A 25,587-nucleotide genomic window follows, 5' to 3' on the forward strand; every position below is an offset into this window, starting at 1 on the left:
GCCGTACAATCTGTGCGCTAACGCTGGTCTGAACGCTGACCTTGGGCTCGATAGGCTCCGCCAGCGGTGCACACCAGCGACCACGGGCGGAACCTTCGAGGACCCCACAGTACACTATGATCGCATGTATCACCTTTATCCGGCGCTTCGTCTCCCTCTCCCAAGTGGTCTCTGGTAGTGTCATTACGGAATCAATGAGGTGCATATATTTTGGCGTCACGTATCTGTTCCTTTCTAATATACTCTTAATCTCCTCATCAACCATCTGCCCAGACAGTTGGCGCTCGCTGTCAATAATAGGCTATTCCTTTCAATACTTTTTAATTACCTGGCGCTTTAGGTGAAGCCTTGCCCTCTATTGTGCGTTATAGAGATTACAGTTGGCCTTATAATATTAAAGATCTAGTTCTATAAACTCTTTTCCTAATAGAAGAAGATTATATTCCTTCTTTATATAATTCCTCTCTTAAATAAGTCCTCGAATATACTTTTTCTTATTTATAGAGGATAACTGCGCGGTTATAAGCTTCTATAGCTACCAGGGGTCAATAGATTGGCTCATCAAGCAAAGCACGTCCATCAGGGCCTTCTGCGGCTTGAGCCCGCGGTATATGCTGAGCACGTCGACCGTGACGTTCCGGTCCTGGTAGTGCTTGATATACGTGTTGGTGGAGCGATGCTAGAGTATCATGCACTGGAGGGAGTCGGTGACGTCGACTGTGATATCCTGTTAAATAGGTACAATTTGATTGCTGCGAAGTAGATGGACACTCACGGCTTATATTGTACGCCTTCGCGGCACCATTGCGAAGCATATAGGGCTTCACCACCTACTCAAAGCTGGTGATCTCACTAGCCTTTTTTAGGCAATATCAAAGCTAACCCCCTATCAGATGCACTATATGAAGTAGTGTGATAGTACTATCTCTATTCTTAACCACTTAATAGAAGACAAACTAGTCTAGTATATGGTCTTTTAGCGATAGCCTTTACTCCTGGAGGCCCTTAAGAATTCCAATATCGTAAAGGCTCTCTAGTCCTTAAATACTGGGGGACTTAAATACCTAGATATAGAATAATATCCCTAGTAGAAAGATATAAGGGCTAAGGATAAGAGTAGGATCAAAGATGACTTCAGGAATAGGAAATGTGATTCTGCTATAGATGGCTAGTTAGTAATATCAGGGGCTAGGAAGGGACAACGCAGTGTCCATATACTTTTCCTTTATATCTAAATATTTTTTCATGAACTCGGCGCATACTTTAATAACTAGACAAGGTCTCCCACTCTCTAGATCTAGGACCAGTGTTAGGGTCAGATCATAGTAGCGGAGCATTAAGAGCGCCATTAGATGGTTCAAAGTAAACCCAGTAAGGTAATAGTAGAGGATTAGTTAGATACAAAGCCAGCCAATTAGAAATTACGTGTGCGTCGTCGCTAGTAGCACTCGGAGGAGCTCTACAAGGTTCTAGATATACATTGTCGCCTTCTTATGTTTCTCTATGCTAAGCCCTTTCTCCTTAACTAGAAGACTTATAACCTGCTTACGAGTTAGCCGTCTTTCACTATACCCTAGGGCCACGAGATCTCATATCTTAAGCATTTCTAATAATCATATTATCTATTCTCCTACCAGCTTCAACTTTGTAGATAAGTATATACCACTTCTAGAATATATATAGGGAACTCTTGGTTCTAATCCCAGGCCTTACCCTACCATCCTTACCCCAACGCTGGTCGCACACCCAGCTAAGGAAGGCTTTTAGGGATCGTATTAACAGGATATCGTACTTATGCTGATGGTCTCTGCTCATGAATATTCAGTATCTACGAAGACAGAAGAAGAGCATGACATCAGCAGCCACCACGATGACGCCGGTAGGAACACAGCGCTTACCGCTCCCAGTGTTCTTTAACCCAATCTAGCCTCAACTGTGTGTTTGGGCTGTACCTCCGCGTTCGAAGAGTGGAGGGGTCGAAGTCGGTTTCCTCCTGGAGGTAATAGTCCGGAGGGCGTTGCTCCTCCTCGTTCTGGAGCCAGCGTCCGGCGTCGTCCTCGTCCTCTTCGTCCATTTCACCTTCTTCGCTGCGACCTTTGTCCGATACGGCGTCAGCGCCGTAGTCGGAGGCGGATGAAGCATCTGTTTCGCTCTCGCCGTCGCTGAAGCAGTCTTCACGTAAATCGAAGTCGCTGTCATCATCAGTGTTATTGCCATCTGGATGGTTGTGGGAGGCCATGGTGCCCTCCTAAAAGAGAGGGAGTTGGTGGTATCTTTAGGGAGTCGGATGTTTAGATAGGGAGAAGGGAAGGTAGGTATGTACGCATACATGTAGAGAGAGGGTATTAGGGAGTAGAGTGAGCGCGGAGAGACAAGGCAGTCACTCAGAAAATGTAGCCCCCAGGGCCTGGGTGCGAGGTCCTCCATTTCTGACTGCGAGCCAGATTTCAGTCGCCTACTAAATTAGCATATAACCGCTAGAAGGAGGGTGAATGAATAACGCTGACGCTTCTCTCCTAGTGAGGGAGGGATGGGAAGGGGACCCACGGGCTGATTGGCCAAGTACCTGACCAGGGTGTGCGTGTACGGTACCTATCCGGGTGCGTGGTCGAAACTCTGGCAAGTTTCTAGCCTGATGCGGCCGTCAGATCAGGCCGCTTTTGGCCAGTTGCTCGCCATTTTATCGTTAAATAAAGTAAAGTTAATAATAGGATAATTTCTAAAGTTAATAATACTTTTATAAAGGTATATTAATATTCTTACCTAAGGGCTCTTCTATAAGATTATTATCTATAGATAATAACTCTATACTTTTATAGATATTAACTAGTATACTAGAACTAGATTAAGGCTATATTAAAGTATATTAATAAAAGTTTATAACGCTATTATTAGTTCCTTTAGCTATAAAAAGAAAACCCCTAGCCACCTTTAGTTAATAAATTACTCCTTTTATAGTAAAATATTAAAATATAATGGAATTTAATATACTATATACTACTATAAATCTATAATCTCTATATCTATATAGATAAAATAATTTAAACTTTATAAGAGAGAAAATATTAAATATTACTACTATCTATAGAGGAATAAATATAAATTAGATATCTAATTAAAATTATTTAGCTATTTACTAAGTTTACTTATACTATTATATAAATAAAGGGAAATACTATCTAACTAGTATTTTCTATTTATAATTAACTATTTACTTATTTTAAAAGTAAGAAATAAAAACTCTACCTAAAAAAGGATTACCTATAGAAGTAAGTAATATAATAAGTTTAAAATAAATATTAGTAAAACTCTAATATTACTATTTTTAAACTTAATATAACTATAAGAACCTTTATATAATAATAACTATTTTTTATAGCCTAGGGTAAAGGTTTCTTTATTTAAGTTAAAGGCTTAAAGTAATAAAAAGGGAAATACACCTTTTACTAATTAGTATAAAAAGATACTTAAGGTATTATTTAAGGAGTATAAAGATTTCTTTCTAAATACTTAAAGAAGAATAACTTAGATTAGATATAGAAAGAATTATGATATATCTAGCTATAGCTATATTATTAATCTATTAGATAATAATAATTATACCTTTAATTATTTTAAATATTAAATAGCTAATTAAAAGAAAAGTAAAATTAAAGTATATTTAGATTTAGATAAACCATCTACTTAGCTTTATATAATATATCTATTAATAGATTACCTTAGTACTTATAGGTAAAAAAGAGGATATCCTTAAATTTTAGAAATATTATTAAGATAATTTTTCTATTCTTAATTATATAGCTTAAGATATCTTTATAGTCTTAGCCTCTTTAATAGGGATAAAAGATCTTTTTAATAGTATATATAATATTTACTATTATTATTAAAAATAACTTTATCTAATAACTATCTCTAAGCTAATATTATAGCTCTTTTTAATATACCTTAAACTAAAAAAAAGTATCTAAGAATTCTAGACTTCTAAAATCAAGATTCTAAAGGATATTAATATTAAGGATAAGGATAATAATTTTCTAGAGTATACTTCTAATAGAAACTATATTAATAATAATAAATCTAATATTAATTCTAACTATAACTCTAGAGATAAAGTAGATTTAGATTATATATTAGATTATTTATATCTAACTTAATACTCTATTTATCTAATTAATATTATTACTCTACGGCCCTCTTAATAAAATAATGTTCTATGATATATTAGACTAATTAGCTCTTTTAAGGAGCTAGATAAAATTTAATACTTTATAGGTTAGGGGTAGAGATATCTTAGTAATTAATTATAAGTTTATTAAGTAGTATATTCTTTTAACACTTAGTAGGAATATAAAACTAAAGATAGAAATAGAACTTTATTTTATTAGAAGAGAATAATACTTAGAAGAAATAGTAGAATAGCTAAAGTTAGAAATAGTTAAGGCCCTCTAAAATTAAGCTTTAATCGCTATTAGGGGGAAATAGATAAGGGGAATATATACCTTAATATTATTTAAAGATATTTTAATTTATTACTAACCTTAATATAGCTTAGCTCTATTTTAGTTAGAAGGTATTATAAGTTCTAAATTCTAATATTAAGATTTATTTATCTTTTTTCTTTAAATACAATTTTTACTTTTAAGGCCCTTTCTTTAAATAATATAAAAAATTAATAAGTAGCTAGATAGATAAGTCTATCTTACTAGATACTCTATAAATATTAGAGGTCTATTATAAACTAATAATACTAATATTTATAGATATAGAATTACTAGACAGAGACATTACGTGCTATTTTAATAATAAGTATAATATAGATAAGAAAATATTTTACTTATAATAAAGCTACCACTAATATTATTCTAGAATAATAAAGGAAGAAGATAAAGGTACTCCTTATAATAAATAAAATAAAGAATATTCTATAGTTAAATATATATTATTTTTTAAATTTAAATAATATATTATTCTAATAGCTTTTAAGATAATAGATCTATTATATAGATATAATATTATATATAAAGTAAAACGTATTATAAAATTAATTATTCTAGCTAACTTTATAAGTAACTACTTTCTATAATTAGTATATAGACAAGCTTATTATTAAGATATATAGTCTAATCTTAGTCTACTAAAGGCTAGATGTTCCCATTATAGATAGCTTAATAATATCTATATATAGCTGCTCCTTTAGTTAACTATAAACTTTATATAATTTATATACCTTATATATTATCTAATTTAGAGATTCTAAGATAATATAGATAGTCTTAATAATTTAGAGCTATCTTATATATAAAAGCTTATCTATATAGTAATAGTAGTAGAGCCTAAGAGTAAATTAATAATAAGTCTAAATCTATAGAGAATAATTTTAGATATTATATTACTTTATTCTCTTTAGGGGCGCCTAGCTAATCTTCTTTATATTAATAAATAGGAATAGATTATTATCTATAGATAACAATCTATTCCTTTTAAGTCTTTATAATATAATATAAATAGATAATAATATAAGTTATTCTAGTAAGTTAGTTATAATATAGTATTAATAAAGAGGTAATAATAATAATAAGAAAGATATTTATACTATATAATATATGAATTAAATTCTTAATATATTAATTATAGTTAACTAAGATTCTTAATATTTACTTTTTATAAATAATATACTTTATATATAGTATATATTATATAAGCTAATAGTATATTTTTAAAATATCAGATAACTAAGTAGTATTAGAGTAAAATAGAATTAATTACGATTAGCTTAGTATAATCAACTTATACCTAGTTAATATCTAAGTAGATTGATACCTAAAATCACGGGTATAGAATAATATAGATACCTACTAGGTTAAGTTAGAAGGGGTCAAAAACCTAGTCTGAACCGACCCGTCCCCAGTCTACTAAATACTACTAAAAAATAATCTTATAATACTAAAAAGAATAAGAGATATAAGGATAAAAAGTTATATTTCTACTATAAAAAACCTAGATATATTACTAAAAACTATAGGAAGAAATAAAGGGATACTAAGAAATACCTTAATACTACTACTACGTCTAAAACTAGTAGCTATAAGAAAAAGTAAGGTAGAGGAGGCTACTAAGACTTATAGAATATTAAATAATACCTTAGGGTAATAAGGAAAATTACCTACCTATAGCCACTAGAAAATGGATTTAATAATATATATAAATAAGTACCTAATATATAATAATAATAAAAATAATAAAGATAGAATAAATAGATTAAATAAGGAAAATAACTAATATTAATATAATAAAATACTATAATAGAATAAATATATAATATAGTAATAAGTCTAAATTAAGGAATTAGGACACTGGAATAAATAGACTTAAAAGAAGAAACTAAATTAAAATATAAAAATATATAGAAAATAAATAACTAAGAAAATAAAGTACTATAGATAATATCTAAAAATAGTTATAAACTACTATAAAAATAAAGAAAGAAATATAATAACTAGATACCTAATAAATACTAGATAGTATATAAAGAGAAAGAACTATACTTTAAATATAATAAGGAAAAATAGATAGAAGTTAAAGACCTTAGATACCTATACTATAATAAATATAGATAGAACTATTATTATAAATATTATACCTTTAAGGAAATATAGAAATCTAGATAAAGATTTTACTATAAAAACTATATAAAATATCTATTATATAGAGATAGTAAGAATATCTACTAAAAGTACTATACTAATAAGAAATACCTAGTATATATTAATAAGTACTTAGAATAAATAGATAGAAAAAGTATTAATATAATAAATTAAGAAAATATAACACTATATAAATAACTAGAAGTTCTATACTAGAGAATAAATAAATAAATTACTATATAGTATAAAGGATATACTATATAATTTAGAGGAAAAATAGTAACTAAATATTAGTTAAAAATAATATAATATCTATAGAAGTAACTATAGCTCTAAGAAAGTTAAAAGGACTAAATAATATAAATAATAAAGTATTTAGATAAGGACTTAATAAATAAACTTAGAAAGAACTAAATAAGGAAATTTAGACTTTAACTAATACTAAAGGACTATAAAATAAAACTTATAATTAATAAATTAGAATATTAAGAAATGAATAATTTTAATAGTCTATAATATTTAAAATAGATAGAAATCTAACTATAATAAGAAGAAAGAATTACTTAGTAATACTAGTTTAATTAGTAGGGCTAAACGCGCAAGTACTAATTAATTTAAAAGCTACTAAAAACTTTATAGATTTAGAATTTATAAAGTAGTAAGGGATTTATATCTAAATAAAGAAAGAACTATATAAACTAAAAGGTCTTAATAAAAACTAGAACTAAAGAATTAATAAAGAAATCAAAGGTATAAAAGTATATATTAAAAGATAGTATAAGGGAATAGAGTATTTTAATATAATAAGCTTAGAAAGTTATAATATAATCTTAGGATACTTTTAATTAGTTAAATATAACCTAATTATTAACTAGAAAAACGGTATATTATAACTAAATAGTAAAAACCACTACTCTAATTAAAAGACTAATACCCTTACAGCCACCTATACTAAAAAAAGGGATTAAAATTAAATACTAAGTAAGGCGCCCTAGGTTAAAATTAGACTAGGGACGGGTACGAGTTTTTTATTCGAACCGAACCGAACCGAACTCAATTGGGTTGCTACTGGTCAGGTAATCCTTTTTAAAAAATTTGTTTTAATAAGTCAAGTATCCTTTAAATATCTAACTAAGTATTAAAATATTGATTACTAAGCCAAAATCTAATTAATAATTAATAATTAAGCTTTAAATTACTCTATTTGGTTAGTTTAATATTTATAAATAGAAAAGAATTCTAAAAATAGGCTAACCTAACTAAATTAGGAACTAAATAAGAAGATTAATATAATTAACATATATCTAATTAATACTTAACTTATTTGATACGTAAACTCGTGGGTATAAAATAATATAGATACCCGCTGAGTTGAGGTAGAATAGGCCAAAAACTCGGCTTGAATCGACCCGTCCCTAGTCTAATTAAAATAGAAATAATAGAAACTATAAATAATTAATTAATAAAGAAGTAGAAAACGATTTACTAAATAAAGGAAGCTACTAAAATGGATAAACTATAATAGTAAATACTAAAAGAATACCACGACCTAATTAAGGTATTTAAAAAATAAGAACTATTAAAAAGCTTACTAGAATATTAGATATAGGATTATAAAATACCTCTAGTAGAAGAGAAGATATCTATATATAAACCTATATATAGATTAACTAAGATAGAATTTAAAATATTATAAAAATATATTAATAATAACTTAGTAAAAGAATATATATAATAATTATAATTACTAGTAAAATTATCTAATTATCTTTATACTAAAGAAAAATAGAAGTTTATAAACATATATAGATTACTAATAACTTAATAATATAATAATTAAGAATTAATACCTATTACCACTTATTAATAAAATATAAGATAGATTTAGAGAAATAATATACTTTATAATATTAAATATATAAGAAGTCTACTACTAGATATAAATAAAAGGAGGTAAAGAATAGAAAATAGTATTTAGAATATAATTTAAATTATATAAATTCTCAATTATACCTTTTAGATTAACTAATATATTAATAATATTCTAGATATTTATTAATAATATATTATATAAATATTTAAATATCTTTATAGTAGTATATCTAAATAATATTCTAATATTTATTAAAGGGACCTAAGAAGATTATATAAAAAAAGTTAGATAAGTATTTAAAAAATTTAATAAGTATAAACTCTACCTTAAAGTATTAAAGTATAAATTCTATAAATAATTAGTTAAGTTTCTAGAATATATTATATTAATAAAAGGAATCTAAATAGATCTAGATAAGGTTAAAGCCATTATTAATTAGCCTATACTAATAATAGTTAAAGAAATATAATAATTCTATAAACTAGTAAATTATTATTAATAATATATATATAAATTCTTAATAATAGTAAAACCCCTAATAGATCTATTTAGAAAGGTAAAAAAGTTTATTTAGAGAAATAATAAAAAATAAGTATTTAAAGAATTTAAGAAGAAGTTTAATTAAAGAGATATATAAATATACTTTGATCTAAATAAAGAGAGTTATCTTAATATAGATATATTAGATTATATAATTAGAGTATAATTATAATAGAAAGATAATATAGAAAAACTAAGATTAGTTATATACTATATAAGAATTGTAACCCCTATAGAATAGAATTATAATATTTATAATAAAGAGCTACTAATAATTATTATAGTATTTAAAAGATAGAAGTAAGAACTCTAAAGAGCAAGGTATTTAACTATAATTATTAGTAACTACTAGAATCTAATATACTTTATAATAATTAAGAAACTTACTTATTAATAGTTAAAATAGTATATTAAGGTACTAGCCTACTATAACTTTAAGATATAATATTATAAAGAAATGGAAAACACTTTCGCAAATATATTAAGTAGAAAACTAAACTTAATAATAAAGAAAAGAGAATTTAGAGTAATATTATATCTAGATTTAAATATTAAGGATATAATCTTAGATTAGTAAGTATTAAGAGCTACTTAAATAGTTATAACTAAAAAAGATACTCTAATAAATAAAATATAGAGAATAATAATAAAGAACCCCTTATTTAAATAAATTAAAAATAATAATAAAAAATATAAAAAGGAAAATAAAATACTTCTATATTAAGAATTAATATATATACTTTGAGAAATATAACTATAAATATTAAGAGATAACTATAGTATAAAGATTATAGAATATTTTAAAATTAAAAAAATTATAGATTAGATTATATAAAACTACTATTAGTTAAAAATATAGAGAGAGATTAAATAATATATTTAGGAGTATAAAGTTTACTAATAAAATAAAATAGAATAATATATACTATATAAACTCCTATAGTCTATACTCTATAAAGAAATAATATAGAAATTAATAGTAATAGACTTTATAGTTAAACTATTAAAATTAATAGAGCTATAAATAGGTATTTAATATAATTTAATATTTATAATTATAAATAGATTAATTAAGTATATCTATTTTATACTACCATAACGTTTCGCTTTACGCCAAAGAGGCCGAAAGAGGCTCGATCTGCGGGCCAGATCCGGCCATTCCTGCGCAAGGTGGGCGTGTGCGCAAGCACCGGGCCTTCCCCAGTACCGCACACGCACCACCGATCACTTTCACGTGACCCTTGGAATTGACGCTTCGCTCGCGACGTCGAACATGAATTAGCATGTAACCGCCCATTCTTCGTGCGCTCGATCGCTCAATCACCCTCCTTCACCTTAGACTCCATTTTCTGCCCCAGTGCCAAAAATGGATCGCTCATCGACCCCTGCCACGCCGAGCGCGGACGGCTCCTATATATTCTCCCCAGGACTCCCCCAAGATACCCCCAAGATACCATCTTCAAGTATCGCTCAAGATACCTTCCCCCATGCGTCGTCCGACTCTCCATTCCCACAACCGACCTCTCTCTCCACCTGTGCGGCGAGCACCATATCCCCTTAACGCCCACCCACGTTCTTGGTCCCCGTCGTCTCCGTTCCAATGTCCCGGCGCAGGCAGCGTCGGCGTGACTCCAGCGGTGAGGGCAGCAGCGGCAGCGACAGTGAAGCAAGCACAGCTTCGTTCAGCCCTTCCAGCGCCTCTGGGTCCGATGCGAACTCCAACACAGGCTCCGACACGGATCTGACGTCGCCCTATCTCTCTGACCGGTCTGACGATAAAGGCGCGCCTTCTAAGAAAACCGGGAAGTCAGCAAAAGCGGTTCGACGGCCTGTGTGCGGCGACGGCGTATCGCGCAGGAGGGCCGTAAGACCAGCTCGCACCGTGCATAGAGAGCGAGCACCCGGCAACGGGGCACCACGCAAGCCACCCACCGAGTCTGGGTCCGACACGGAATCAGAGGACCCGGACGACGACACAGACGACGAGCTGTCGTCTAACGACGGTGACGGCTATGCGGACTCCACCATTGAGCAGATCGAACGAGCAGAGGGCATGTGGAAGCGGTGAGCAGGTCAGAGAACCCTCCATGAGCACCGCTAATGAGCCTTGCAGGTACTGTCGGATGAAACGGAGGGAACGCCCTGACGAGCCAGTATGGTGGCAGCCAGCCGAGGCGCTGCGGCTACTGGACTACGACCTTCTTTACCGATACTTCAACTGGCGCATGAAGCTTAAAAGGGGAAAGGGCGGTCGTAGACTGCAGCGAACCAAGAAAGTCAGCGCTCTCGAAACCGCCTGGAAATATTTTCAACGCTACTTTAAGAAGTCTAGGAAGAAGCGACTTGCCGGCCAGCTTATTCGGAAATGGAAAAAGGTAAAGTGACAGCTTACCCTCTTCCAGCTTACCCTCTCCCCACGCCCCCGCCTTCCTCCCCGCGCTTCCGCCGCTGCAGGTCAGGCTTCGGCTGACCTTCCCCGGCAGATCAAGAGAAAGTTGGCGGAAAAGTACGATCTAGACAACCAGGAGAAGGAGAAGACGCCGATGTACATAGAGGATCTGGCCGAATTCGAGGAGACGGTCCTTACGAGGTTCGAGAAACGATTCTACCTCGGACTACAACGAATACAACTTTGCCTCTACCTCCTGCTTGGCTGCTTCACGGTAAACCGACCGAGCGCCATCCTGCACCTGCGCTACAGGGACCTCAAGGTCTCCCTGCAGCGCGACCCTGACGGCGGCAGGCATAGGATCGCGATCGCCACCACCCACCGGTTCACAAAGAAGTATCTTGGCATGAAACAGATGTATGTTCCTCCCACCCTCTCTTCCTTCCTCCCCCCAGCGCAACTGTAGGTGAGGGCACGGCTCGAGCCACCCGCCGTGGCGCGCGGTGGGTAGCTGACCCTGACTAGAAATACATTTGTCTTCCCTGAGATAATCAACGACCCGTCTCTGATGCTGAGCATCCACACCTACCTTCTCGGCATACTCCTCGACGATGATGCGTTCAAGGCGCCCAACCTAAAGTCGATGGATGACATACAGCGCCTAGCGATAGGTAAGAACCGACAGAAGATGGATGTTCCACTCAAACCCTCCAAACTAGACCACTACGTGTTCTGTAAGGTAAGCATGGAAAAAGCGAAGGTAGTTGTAGACAGGAAGAAAAGGATGTTAAGCGGGACCATGAGTAAACTACTTAAAGATTTTGGCGAGCTGCTCGGCTATCTTGAAGTCATGTTCATGCGCCGTTTCAGGTACGGCAGCGGGACGAGAATCAACAAAAGCGGTGAGACAAACAAGCCTTCTGCTCCCACGTCCCACCAGAGACTGACATACCTCCAGGCGAGTTCAGCGAAGCGGAACAAAACCTCATCATGAACCACGCCAACATTGGCACCTTCCTGAGACACTATCTCACGCGAGAAGTCCACCAGCTGGACCGGGTGATGAGAGGCCTCGGCCGCGACTCGGCAATGATACGAGCGATGAGCCGCATGGGCGCCTCGATCGACCGCCGGCGTCCACGTGATGTTCCGCCCGAGCTAAAGGCCACAATCGGCACGGACCCGGAGGTCCAGGAAGCCATTCAGAAGCTAGAAGCTTTCGAGAGTCGCGACCTGGACGATTCAAGGAAAAATCGTGACAAGCTCGACCGGCTGAAGAGAAGGGTGACAAATGCAAGGAAGCGGCGGCTTTACGAGCTTCGCAGGCAGGTTCGTGAGGAGTTTGACGAGAAGCAGGCGGTCATCGACATCGAGCGCCAGCTTTCCGGGAAGGCGATGGACGAGGAGAAGAGGGAGACGTTGGGTATGGAGCTGCCGCCTGAGCTCGTCGACCTCCTCGACAAGCTGATGACGTGGCCGGTCTCCGAAGACGTAGAGGCCGAGTGGAAGCGTCGAAACGCCGCCGTCGAAGCCGCCCGCACCTACTGCAGCGTGCGCGAGGGAGGGCCACGGAAGGGGAGGCCGCCGAAGCGAGCTGCCCCCGACCCGCCGCCAGAGGTGGACGTCAAGAGGGCCAAGACAGAGGAGGCCCCCCGTAAGAGTGAAGCCGTCAGGGCTCGAGAGCACATCGTTTCGGTTGCCTCTGGGGCGGAGGAGGAAACCAAACGGCCACGCGCCTGCTTCCACTGCCTCAAGATGTACGCAAGGCCCCAGGAGGTAACAAGACATCTCCGGAACGACTATCTACGCCATCTCCCAGAACAGGGGCCGATCGAATGCCCTTTCTGCGGTATCAAGCTGGAGCACAAGCAGCACCTACGGGGCCATGTGGAATTAATGTATCGGACGTTGACGTAGCCGTTCGCCGCTACCGCTGCCATACCTAACGATCCCAAGAAAATAAGCGGCTGGCCGCGAATGTGTCGGTTGGTTAGAGCTAGGCTCACCACAAACCTGATTTACAGATCTTAGAATTTCCTATCCCGACGAAGAGCTTCTCAAGCGTAGAGAAATGAATTCGATATAATGTTTGAAGTGTCGAAATTTCAGCTGTCACCCCTGTGCAATGTTGACCCGTCAAGGAGCATACCCGCTGATCTCCAAAATTGGAGCTTTGCGGAACGCTACGCATGCATGGGTGAGCCACAGCCCCTAGCAAGACAGCCTTGCATGCTTGCGTGATGAGTTCGAACCTGTATAAACAGGCAAGATTCCCCCGATTTTCTTCTCAGCCAAATACAAGACCACGGCCCCCAGCATATGTGTGTTTCCCGCAGTTTACTCCCTATTAAGCATGAGCACGACTTTTACCATGCCAAACCTAAACACACTGCCGCCCGAGCTGATCATGGCAACGCTGAAAGAGATACCAGACTATACCTCTCTCTTCTCCACGGCCCAAGCCTGTCGCCCCCTCAGACAGGCTTTTGTCGAACAGCAATATTCCCATTATACATTCAATTTTTATCCGGGACTATTGCCCGATAAACGATTGTTTTTACCCCACACTGCTCTCGGGTCTACGTTCTATCATCGATGAGCACCTTGTGACCATGGATACTGCCCAGCGAGTGTTTGAGCATGCCTGGAGGCTGGCTCGAGAGAAGTCGATTGAAGAGATGCTCATACCAGTTGCGCTGCACCTGGTTAAATCACATTGTGCACGGACTGCCGAGCGAGGAAGATTGCGGCGCTGTCAGCTCAGCTCTGTCAATCTGCTCACGAGTATCTGGGACGACGAGGCTTCACTGGGGCGACCTCGGCCTGCCATACACCTGCCTGTAGGTAAACTCCTCGCCGACCTTCTGGATCAATTGGGCCTGGATGGCTCGCCGGCACGAGATGTGGCGAAGATGCTACAGCTGGCATTCGAAAACCTACCAAATATGCATGTTGGAACGGAAGGCATACAATTTTCCATTACCAATGTACATTCCTATATCCAAAGAGACTTACTACCATGTAGAAAAGACCGTTCATAGGGAGGAGCTGCAGGCGTACTCGTCAGGGACAAAGCGTTGCGGCTTCTGCTGGACGCATGGAATAGCCGTCTTCCCTTCGAGCGTCATGGCGTTCAAGCTCCATACCCTCGAAACCCACAACGTACCGCTCCGGGGATAGAACACCTGTACTGTAGTCACTCTCCATTTTTTTTAGACAACCATGTATAATTAGCGCATTGGGCATTTCCGTTATAGCACTCTATCTGTCCTTCTTCGGGGAATTTTCCCTTTGCTCGAATTTTCCTAGTTAGGGATGTGGGTTGGGCATCCCCAAACAGGAATTTCTACTCCTAACCTGGGAAAGCCCCTAAGGAAACCCTTCTACCGCTTTAGGTCATGTTTAATTGCTTGTTTAGGTAACATGTACGATTACCGAACTAGGAATTGCCGCTTAGAGTAAATGTCTCTGCCCTTTAGGAAATCGTCCTTCGATAGCTCTGCTGGTTTACCCAATTGGGCAACTTCCCAATTCCTAATCGAGTAATTTGAAAGTAATAATCAGATAGTAATTTCCATTTATAGCCTGGTTCCTTGGAATGTGCCGTAAAGCGGGGGGCAAGTATTCCTATTTATTTGATGTTTTGACGACATAGTTACTCCAATTAGAGTATGATGCCCCACAAAACATACAGTATTTCCCGATGGGTCTGCATACCCACTCCTTACTGCAGTTGGGACATCGGTACTTCGGCAGAGGTTGTGACCCTTGCTTCGCGAGGTCTGCTGCAAAGTATATACAGCTCTCTAGTGCCCGTATAAATCCCTCCTTCTGCAAGAGTTCGGAGAAGTGCTCATGACAGGTTCCAGTTATCAAATCGCGAAGACCTCGGTCTGCGGAAGCGGTTGTGGTATAGACCTCTTCAATCACTAGAGGAAAGTCGTCCATATCCCAGCAGGCGCGAACTGAGTTGGCAAATTTTTCCTTGACGCGCTCCTTCAGGCTTGGAATGCCATATTTTTCGGCAAGCCCATATATCTGCGCATCGAATAACATGGGAGAGATACGAGCGCCACTGCTGCCGCTGCTATCATAATCAAATCCATATAGAAAACGGATGATAGTTGCGACAGCATCAGGCTCCACCTCCTTAAGCTCAACTTCATTATTAACTGTTTCCTAACAGCCGGAAGTTAGTAAGGCTTTTTAGATTCACAGATGCGAGATATCTGCATACTTCCCATTCGCCGCTGAACATGCGAGAAAAGTATTCGGACTGGCCGCAGACAACTACTTTATGGACTTTGAGTACCTCACCGTCCGCCCGAATAGTAAGATCCGCGAATTGACCGGAAGCAAAGTATCTAGAAGAGTCAACCACCTGCCATTTATAAGTTGTTGTCCCATACCTTTTGAGACTACCGGATAACGTATAAGTATTTTTCTCGGCCTCCATCTTGTACTGTGGAATCGTGGACTTCACAAGATAATCAGTTACATTTCTCTGAACTTAAGATTACGTAGAACTCTTTCAGAACCTAGAAAATGCTAAGCTTACCATCGCGGTAGATGAGGGAGCTGGTTTGAAAGTTCTGTTCTGACCCAAAGGGCGTGAACTTTTCTTCTTAACCATCATAATAATATTATCACTCGAAGAATAGAAAAGGGCACTATGGAGAATGAGCAAGATTTTGCTGACTAACAAGCAGGTGAATGAGGCGGGGTCGAGGGTGGGGTACTGGGATTAAATGCTCCAACGCTTGACTATTTTTAGCACGCACACTGATCAACAGAAAACATCTGGCAGAAACGGGTAGCTCAGTTTCTACAGTATGTATATATTTATTGAATCCCTAGCAAAGAAGGGGAGCGTTGAACAAAATCGTTAGATTATTGATTGAAAGTACCAGGTTATATAAAAGCCTACAACGGCCCGCCCACTTTCGAAACTGCTTCGGATAACGTCAGATGTCAAACCTTCCTCATTGGTAGTATATATTCTGGCTACCCACTCTCGATCATAGCAAGATTAGCCACACAGATTGTTATGCTACAGGCAGGAAATTCATAAAGTAATCCGCCGACGAAATGGATAGTGGCTTATCGACTGCCCAAGAGGCTGATCTAGAGAACCGATTGGTGAGCCTAGGACCTATATATGAGCTTTTAACGGTCGAGGAGGAGGTGCAGATTCTTCGGAAGCTCCTCCGTGGATGTACCCAGAATCATCAAATTATGTGGAGCGGTGTTCCGTATGAATGCGCTCAGCGATGGGCCAAGGAGCATGGGATGCAGACACTGAGTATAGCCATGGGTTCGCTGATGGACAAGAATCACCCATCTTGCCTTAAATCGAAAATGTCGACGAGCAGATGGAGCAAGTATATGAAAGTGGCCTCCGCCATCTTTGCTTACTACATCTCGCAAGGTGCCACAGTCATAGTTTTAACACCACCTCCTCCGCACAAATTTAATCCTTCGGGAAGGACAAACTACCAAGCTATCGAGGCGCCGATCCTGAAAGGAGCATTTTGGGGCAGCGCCGTATCGCGGATAGAGATGGTGCACCCAACGGTCAGAGGTGCAGAGGATTTCTCATACCAGGCCTGGCCCACGGATGAAACCTGCATCTGGATTGCAAATTTTGGGGCCTTGGCCGTGAAAGAACCACTTTGGCGAAAAGCGCGAACGGTCATATCGTTGCGAATAATTACCGGTGAAAATGGGATAACTACGGGTCAGCGTACCATACAGAACACAGGCGTGGGAGATTTAGGGCTTGATATAAAAAAGGTAGAAGGAGTACATTCCCCGAGAGATAACAGATAGGAGGCTAACGGCTGGAGAAGGATATTACTCATAGGGAGGTCCCCAGCCTAAAGGGTAAACGGACTAACTTAAAGAAACGAAATAAAACTAGGGCGGATACCAACACCAGGGCCGCAACCAAAGCCAGGGGGAGAAAAGAAGCAAAAAAGGAGAGAAAGAAAGAAAATCAGAAGAGAAAAAGAGAAAAGAGAAAAATGAGGAAGAAAGCAAATAGAAAAAGAAGGAACCAAGAAAATGAAGTAACAAAACAACAACGCAAGAAGTAGAAAGGGAGAAGGAAGCCATCTATTCCGGCCTATGTATAATAACGGCGGGGTTTTGCATCGACCTCGCAAGTATGTATTCTTCCAAGACCTCAGGTATTTAGTTAATCGGCTTACCAAGAAATTTGTCCATTTTTATATCTTCGATGGAGTTCTCCGCGTTGTCAATAATCGAGCTGATAGCTGGCCCGATCCGACAGTTATGGGGAGATGAGCTCCGCTGATATCCACTATATTTCTCGTATCCATACCACGGCGGGATACCAATCTTACGAATGCTCTCACAAATTCTTGAAAAGCTGTAACCGAGATATGGGCCTGATGGGCGCGGGTTGAGAAGACGTCTGGATTTCAATTGCTTCCTCAGCGACCCGAGGCGCATGGAGTCGCACTCGAAACTGCAGCGTGTTCTCCCACTTTCAAGGTCCTCGACTACATCATGTAGAGCCGAGATTATGCCCTCAATACAGGCGTCTCTTGACTGGTTGATCTTGTCTGGTGAGGGGGAGACAATTAGCACTCAAACATCGGAGCTATAGGGGTGATTCTTTACCTATCACGGCACCCGAGATTGGAAGTTTCGAGACCTGAAGCGGAGCCTTTGCCTGGCGCTGGAAAACCCCAGTAACGCTTTCGAAGATATCGCTGCTTTTAAACACCCAAGATATGCATAGCCATCTAACACTATCTTGGGTCATCTCTCTCGACTGGTGCCTCAGGCCTTTAATCCAAGTGTCGGCATAAAATTGAAGGGCATCATAAGATTTATAATAATCAACGAGAACCGCAACTTCGCACAGAAGCCTGACTTCCACGGTTCGTGGAATATCATGCGTGCGGCCATAGACAGCGTTCAGAAAAATGCGGAGAGCCTCCGAAGTAGTACCAAGCGCGCGTAATTCTGCAGATCCTTGGGTATTAAGGGTGTGTGCCTCAGACCATGCTCTTTTCAACATTATCTCAAAGGCAGGCGAAGCAAGTGTGAGATGTTTAGAGGATACTTGAAATTGAATAGGGTGAGATAGGCCGCGTGGAGTCGAGTTATCTGCGGCCTGAATGCCCATCTCTTCGAACTCATCTTTGTCCGCTTCATTGCCAGTCGCCGGCGCACGAGACTCGGCGTTCGTCCTTTCCTGGCTCTCACCTAGCCAGTAAAGGGCTGGCTCGACCTCAGGCTCAGGTTCGGATTCGGGTTCGACTTCAAATGCTTGCTCAGGTTCGATCTCAGGCTCGGGTTCAGGTTCAACTTCAAATACTAGCTCGGGTTCGACTATACGATACTCCCAAGGCAGCATGCCAGAGGCCTTTTTCTTACGACCTTTCTTCGCTGTATAAAGAGAAGGGTCTGGAAGGTTCTCCTCAATTTGTTCCTCGTTTATAGGCGAAGGAAGCTCAAACAGAGTATAGAAATCCTCGTTGTCTTCATATGCAGCATCCTGCTTATCCAAGACCAAAATAATATCGCCGTAGTTGTCCAGTTTATGGAAGGTTGGCTCCATAACGCCGCCCATTCTTACATGGCCAGCCATCCTGACTCTGCGCATAGAAGTTCAAGCGCACTGATTATATGCTTCCTTCCTGGGTGGCAAGCTTCGCTGCAGGGATGCCCAACGATATCTTGGCATGAACTAACTCACTACTGCGGAGCTGTTGGGAAGCCAGGAAGCGAGAACGTCGCCCCGGTGAAATATTTAGTTAAGCGGTTGCAAGGGTGAATGGGGGAATGGGGGAATTGCTTGATCCATTACAGAGAAACCAAATCCGGGATGTGTTACAGTTATGTACCAAGCCATAAACCAGCGACCTTTAGGAAATTTGATCGAATTTGCCTGATTGGGAAAGTGGGTTGAGAAAAGTTCCTAATCTGGAGTCCTTCAAGTCCGTCCTTGTGGCCCAGAGTAGAAATTTAATCATTAGGAATTGCCGCTTATAGTATTTCTGCCCTTCAGTATTCCTTGAATGCTCTGCCCAATTTGCCTCATTAGGAAACTAATCTTTCCTGCCACGGAAAATCCAACAGATTATCCCCTAAGACCATACTAGCGTCCAAATCCGGGAGATTCTCGAGAACTTGTGTGATTACCTCAAGGGGTATTGACGTTCGACATGGGGAGAGGCTGAGAGTTGGGTACAGGGACTGCAAAATCGTATAGGTTGATGTCGAGGAACTCGGTTCCAGATTCTGGGGCATTATTAGTACTCATATTGAGATTTCACATGAAGATTAAAAGGCGTTGTGATTGATCCAAGCCTCCACATCTGCTGCTGCAGAAGAGTTGCCGATACTAGTCTCAGATATTCCACATAACGCTTCTTCGTCCGAATCTCCAAGGTCAAACCACTCGTGACTGTATATTTCCTTTTCGTTCCCGGGGAACCCTTCAAACCGTAGCCAGCCAAATATGTTTCGCGTAGCATTCTCTGACGCCGACTCCTCTTCAAGATCAAGAGCATCATAACTGATGGGGATATGAGGTGGCTCCTGCGGTGATTCGGGAAAAGTCGGTGTAAGCCCCTTGTCACAGACTTGATGAACCAGTTTGCCATCTCGGGTGGTCCATTTCCACCCCACATATATAAGCTCCCATCGAATATGCTTAGCATAAGAGCGGACACTCATATCAGTATCCTCAAGGGCTGTATCTCCAAACGGTGTCCACTGACACGTTGGCCAACGAGTATGATATTCTTTCTGCATAAGATACAGAAGCCGACACTCATTTGCGCGTGAAATGCTGCCTCCCACAGCTGGAGGCTGAGGTATAGGCTCTTGTATAAATGATTGGATAGTTCCAGTCCACATAGCCGCGTGGAGTTCCACCGGGATCAGACCGAATCGTGCATCTCGCAAAACGTCGCCATGGACGCACGTTATAATTGCCCCAAGCCATAGAAAAGCAAGGCGTGGAACCCTTCTCGTCATGATATGTACAAGGCGGTTATCGTCAACAGAGTCAAGGATAGCAAAAGTAGCCTGTAGCCATGGGCTAACCAAATTGCAGGCTACGCCGGGATCGTAGAAGACGCTGGATAGCAATGACTGTACGCCTCTAGTGCTGCAGCTTAGAACAAGTAGCTTGTCCAGATGGCGGGATGTCTGTAGCCACTTATGGTCGATTTGTGTCCTCGCTTTCAATGCAGCACTCTCTCCATATCTAAGCTTAGGTGTTGGTAGGCGAATCTGGTACCCCCTGGAGTTTGAGAGAGGAAGCATTAGAGCTGCAGATAGTGCTGCGTGGCTCTGATCCATAGCGTTGTGGAGGTTGCAGTACTCCGAAAGGTAATGAAGGGCAGTGGCAGATGATATGGCCTCAGCTGACATCGGAGGGTGTGACCCATGGCATGGAAGCCTAAAGCCTGGGCCCGATTGCAATAGTATCGACCATGGGGATTTATATTCGGCCTCGTCCGAACTTATACAAGCCCGCCAGCCCTCCCCTGGGGCCAAAACAGCCGCCCACCACCTTGCCGCCTCGCTATTGACATCGCCGACATCCACAAAAATGGCATCCTGGTCGCCGTCATTCTGGGTTGGCTGGCTACCAGTGTATCCCAGAACGGAACCTGACATCAGCTCCGCCCAGCGAGCTGAAAGAATGTAGGACCAGGCGAGTATAAGCACGGAAATATGGTCCTCTTCGCAACCAAACCAATTCCGATAGTCCAGGTTAGGGTCAGAAGAGAGCGTGAGACCGGTCGGGCTAATTATCGAGATTGGAATATCAAAAGTTTTTTCAAGAAAAGGGAACTCTCGGGGTCCATGTGTTGACCAAATCGAAGTTCCCCTCGCATATAGACTGCCATGGCGATCTTTTAGATCTATATCTGGAGGAAAGTGAGGCAGATGTGCAAATGTCCCTTGAACCTGGAAACAACTTTCGGGTATAATCGTCTCTTTGTCAGCGATATTGTAAAGGCTTAACCAAACACGAAAGCCTTTCTCAAATACAGCACGCCGTGTCTTGACAGCTGGGCGTACAGCATCGTCCATCGTGATCGTGAGGCCTTTGGAAGTTGGATGAATGAAGCTCAAGGCTTGGTTTCGACGGCTTCCTGGTCCAGCAGCATCACGTGAAAAGTTAACTAGTTATCTTGTTCCTAACAGGCATGGCCTCACCGAGAACTTGGAGTCCGAGAACAGCCGACAATCTATTGTCGATGAGATATGCGATCAACTCGGTGAAAAATGCTGGTTCGATGCCAGAGAGATCGGGCATTGGGCCGTCCTGGTACTCGTAGGCGACAAAGTCATGTGCGGACGTGAGGGCGAATATGTGGCCGTGAACGTTGTTGAGGTCAACTTCGTTAATCGTTTTTGGTTTGGTCCAACGACCACAAGGATTTTCAAAGTTAGTACCGAGCATGACTGTGTCGATTGGGGTTTTGAAATGGCCATGGATCAAATGGATTCCAAGCTTTGTATGGGCATTATGGCGGATGAAGCAGTGGGCGAGCTTTTGAATATGCGTATCGGAGACTGATGGAATGCACGGGATTGGGCAAAAGAACAGCGGGACGATCTTATCAAATCTGTGAACGAGAGACACAGGCAAGCTCGATCCGAACTTCTGTCTACGTCTGAACGCGAGGCAACCTCAGAGCCAACTGTCATCCAAGAGGACTCTGATACATCAGCCACGTCTGATGAAGCTGAGTTCCATGATGCCGCGTGGAGCTTTGCACAGCCAAATGACAGCGTCGAGGATCCTCAGGGTTCAAATAAACAAACTAAAAGAGCAAGAACCCGAGCCAACAGTGCTAGCAAGTCTCTCCCCAATTAGGCCTTTAGCCTTTGTACATAGCAATACCATCGAGTAGCAAGCATTGACTTTATATATATATATTTTTCACCTTACCAGGCATTTCACTCCGAGGGTCTTTCGACAGCTGATTTTCCCGCACGATTATGTTGCCCCGGTGATAGGAGAGTTTTGATGTGGATAAGAGCAGCTGACTTGTCGAATTTCAAATACATTTGAATACAAGATGTAATTTTTCTTTGAAAGGCATTAACCCCCAGTGCTATAAACGATGCTGCAGCCATACCCATCACCGGCTCCTTCATAATGACATGATTCCTCACCATTAATATCGGCGATATACTCGTGAGAGGTGCACCAGTTGAAATGGCCGCTGATATAGCAGTCGCTATCGACGAAGGTATTGCAAAATGGGCTTCTTAGAGTCAGCAAGCTTGCGTGACTATCATCGATGTTATACAACTTGTTATTCTTACCATAGTATATTGCGTTCGCGACCGGCCCTATTGATAATCTTTATATCCTCCATTTCGAGATCGTCTTGTGCCCGGCGGATGTCGTTGAATTTAGCTGTCTCGCTTCTTCGTGCCGTGGATTTCCTCGACCCACAGAGAAACATAGAGGATTCCATGGGCTTAGCGTTGATAGCTTGTGGATAGCGAAAAGAATTTGGCAGACACTCGGGGAAATGATTGTATTCGGCTTTGCGAGGATCCTACAGAATACTGGCCAGATGGTGCAATATATATTCTGGGGGGCGGGCAAACTCCATGCAATATTACCAAAACGAAGATGCGTCTGCTGCCTAGTCGATCATCAGGAGATTCAATATCTTGCCAGGCGGTTTGTTCTTTGTTTCGAGCGGGAGACCGGCAGACGGACAAAGAACAAAACAAAGAAATTCGTCGACATGGCGTTCCTGCAAGCCAACGTGCACAACTCGTTTGATGCTAGTTAGTCTGCGGATCAACCTCCCGTTTGATGCAATTTCCTAATTCATCGTAGCACCAAGCGGACGACCAATAAGCCGACCACCGCCGCTATACTTCGTTTGCACATGCTCAAGGAAAGAGTCTCTTTGGGGTGACTGTCAGTCTCAGCTAGAGTACAGGGAATGGGGCATACCATACCCAGAGTCTGTCATCCATCCACTGTTAAAGACATATGTTGTTTTGGATACCAGCCACTCTGAGGTAAATTTTTCGAGGTCATACTTCGGATCATCGTCGCCCTGAGCATTACGGCATTGGCGACCACACTCTTGAGGGTTTCCTCTATGTAAGCCAATCCCTCGTGGGCAGATATATGTCATTTTCTCAGTAGTACCACACGGTAGAAGACTCCAATCCCCGACACTACTATCCCCTCTAGAGGACGACATCCTCTCTTCAAATGGTTCTGTCGAGTCATGCCAGGTGATACATTTACGATAACACTTGTCTTCTAGCCACGTAACAAGCTGCGGGCACTGGAAATATTTGGCCTCCTCGAGGACAGCCGCATAGAGTTGATAATCATGGCCCTTTGCCGCGTCAAAGGCAAGCGGGAATACTCCTCGTCGAAGGTATTTGAGGACGTGTTCAAACGAGGAGGAATCGCCGTCAATAAAGATAGACCCGTCGTCCATTTTGGGTATTGTCCATTTTCCAGAAAAGTAGGCCTTGAAGTAGTCGCTCCTCTCTATTAGAGTTCCGGCGGTTGTGTGATATCTTCCTTCGCCCACCTGAAGTGTAATAGGCTCTGACATCTTTTTACCGTTCATGTTTGGGAATTCGGAAAAATCGTTGAGTTTCACTGCAATAAAGGAATTTCAGAGTTAAACCTCTTTTCCGGGTTATATAGAATGGATGCGTATATAACAGAAGACTCGAGTGGAGCCACGAATTACATCTATACGTCCAGGGCCTCTGCCTTATGTAGGTTGTAGTGCCAATAACCCCACATTCTCTGACCAGGTAATTCCAGCTTGGGTCTTATTTCAGGGAACCGAGTGCAACCGAGTGTACGCCCATTTTGCCGGGAATAAGGGCCTAGACACCCAAAATGGTTATTACAGTACCAACTTATGGAGTTGGCTCACTGGTTGGATTGGAGAACATACTATATAACTTGTATGAGTTCTTTCCGGCTTCTGAGTCTATCGACAGAATTCCACACACCCTTTCATTTTGGTTCAAGACTGGGCACAGCAGTAGCTATCGGTATTTACAGCTGGGCTCGAAATTGGCTTCCATATCAACATATAACAAGTTTGGTTTCCAGACCCTAATCTAAATAATCTAACCAGAAACGACTAGTTCTTATACAATGGCTTGGGTTTCTAAAAGTAAACGGTACAGAATTAGACAGGTAAATGTATTGTGTCAATTCAAGTATATACATATAAACACCACCATAGTTCGATCTGGCAATCTGCGTCTCGCTACGAAGTTTATAAGACAAGCACTCTCATAAGCCTATCGTATCTAGAAAAGATAGATAGGTACCACGGTACTTATCTACCCAGAAAAAACTCCCCTCCCACTTGCGGTTTTGGTTCGATAGGCGTCAAGATTCTGTAGGCTGTAGGCTTAGGCAAGGGCAAGCGTACTTACTAAGTGGGTCGTCCGCCCAAACAGCCTTAATGAGAAATGGAAAAAAAGAGTATATTGAGCCTATATACCTAAAAGGATCTTCATTTGGCTGCGTCATCAAAGGACGTGCCAAAAGCTATCGCGATAGAAGAGGCCTGCGTATTAGGATAATTCTCATACCCTTAATATAACAGGGACCACAGGATGCGAGTAGGAATTAGAATTTAAAACGGGCAATATCTTCATGGCACGGGCCTAAAGTTGGACAAGCGTTTTGAAAATTATTTCATGCGTTTTCCATTCTTTAGAGAGAAGATCATCAATCGTAGAAAAAAGCCTCGTTACCCTCGTCAGCCTGAATATTGTAGGTTATCCTGGAGGCATCCTCACAGATATCTCTACATTTCCGGATAGATCTCTTCATCGACTCTGCCGTTTTAATTTGTTCCTGAAGTGAGAACTTTACCGCCGTAGGCTGTAGGGTGAATTTGTTGATTAGGCCCCTAATAAGTTCTTTAGGTTGGACGAGCGCAGCAACGCATGTGACGGGCGTGTTATCTGGAAAATCGATTAGCTTATCCCGACAATTCTCAACGTAACCACCCAGTTGGTTGCAGGTTTCAATACACTGCATTGTGTTTCCATTATAATTATCGATCGTCCCCATGACGTCATTCAGATCTGATATAGCAGCGTCAACCACTTCTCGATATCGG

General features: G+C 40.2%; 6 protein-coding genes across 6 annotated transcripts; 1 reads left to right on the forward strand and 5 right to left on the reverse strand.

The window, feature by feature from the left end:
• Positions 1-1,894: 1,894 nt before the first annotated feature.
• Positions 1,895-2,239, reverse strand: GIQ15_03595 (uncharacterized protein; the record flags this gene model as incomplete). The annotated part of the gene is made up of 1 exon (XM_033551012.1): positions 1,895-2,239. The coding sequence occupies one exon, from the start codon at positions 2,237-2,239 to the stop codon at positions 1,895-1,897; it is 345 nt and encodes a 114-aa protein (XP_033408173.1).
• An 8,418-nt stretch (positions 2,240-10,657) lies between these two features.
• Positions 10,658-13,363, forward strand: GIQ15_03596 (uncharacterized protein; the record flags this gene model as incomplete). Its single annotated transcript, XM_033551013.1, has 6 exons — positions 10,658-11,121; positions 11,171-11,432; positions 11,541-11,908; positions 11,972-12,180; positions 12,265-12,348; positions 12,405-13,363. 6 exons carry the CDS (start codon positions 10,658-10,660, stop codon positions 13,361-13,363), a joined length of 2,346 nt encoding a protein of 781 aa, XP_033408174.1.
• A 1,617-nt stretch (positions 13,364-14,980) lies between these two features.
• GIQ15_03597 (uncharacterized protein) lies at positions 14,981-16,007 on the reverse strand (the record flags this gene model as incomplete). Its single annotated transcript, XM_033551014.1, has 5 exons — positions 14,981-15,073; positions 15,164-15,625; positions 15,684-15,810; positions 15,856-15,950; positions 16,005-16,007. The coding sequence occupies 5 exons, from the start codon at positions 16,005-16,007 to the stop codon at positions 14,981-14,983; spliced, it is 780 nt and encodes a 259-aa protein (XP_033408175.1).
• Positions 16,008-18,071: 2,064 nt separating this feature from the next.
• On the reverse strand, positions 18,072-19,067 carry GIQ15_03598 (uncharacterized protein; the record flags this gene model as incomplete). Its single annotated transcript, XM_033551015.1, has 1 exon — positions 18,072-19,067. The coding sequence occupies one exon, from the start codon at positions 19,065-19,067 to the stop codon at positions 18,072-18,074; it is 996 nt and encodes a 331-aa protein (XP_033408176.1).
• Positions 19,068-19,762: 695 nt separating this feature from the next.
• GIQ15_03599 (uncharacterized protein) lies at positions 19,763-21,902 on the reverse strand (the record flags this gene model as incomplete). The annotated part of the gene is made up of 2 exons (XM_033551016.1): positions 19,763-21,591; positions 21,656-21,902. 2 exons carry the CDS (start codon positions 21,900-21,902, stop codon positions 19,763-19,765), a joined length of 2,076 nt encoding a protein of 691 aa, XP_033408177.1.
• A 1,387-nt stretch (positions 21,903-23,289) lies between these two features.
• GIQ15_03600 (uncharacterized protein) lies at positions 23,290-24,060 on the reverse strand (the record flags this gene model as incomplete). The annotated part of the gene is made up of 2 exons (XM_033551017.1): positions 23,290-23,374; positions 23,429-24,060. The coding sequence occupies 2 exons, from the start codon at positions 24,058-24,060 to the stop codon at positions 23,290-23,292; spliced, it is 717 nt and encodes a 238-aa protein (XP_033408178.1).
• Positions 24,061-25,587: the final 1,527 nt, after the last annotated feature.

Source organism: Arthroderma uncinatum (genome assembly GCF_011692745.1).
Source record: "Arthroderma uncinatum strain CBS 119779 chromosome Unknown scaffold2, whole genome shotgun sequence".
Classification (NCBI taxonomy): Eukaryota; Fungi; Ascomycota; class Eurotiomycetes; order Onygenales; family Arthrodermataceae; genus Arthroderma; species Arthroderma uncinatum.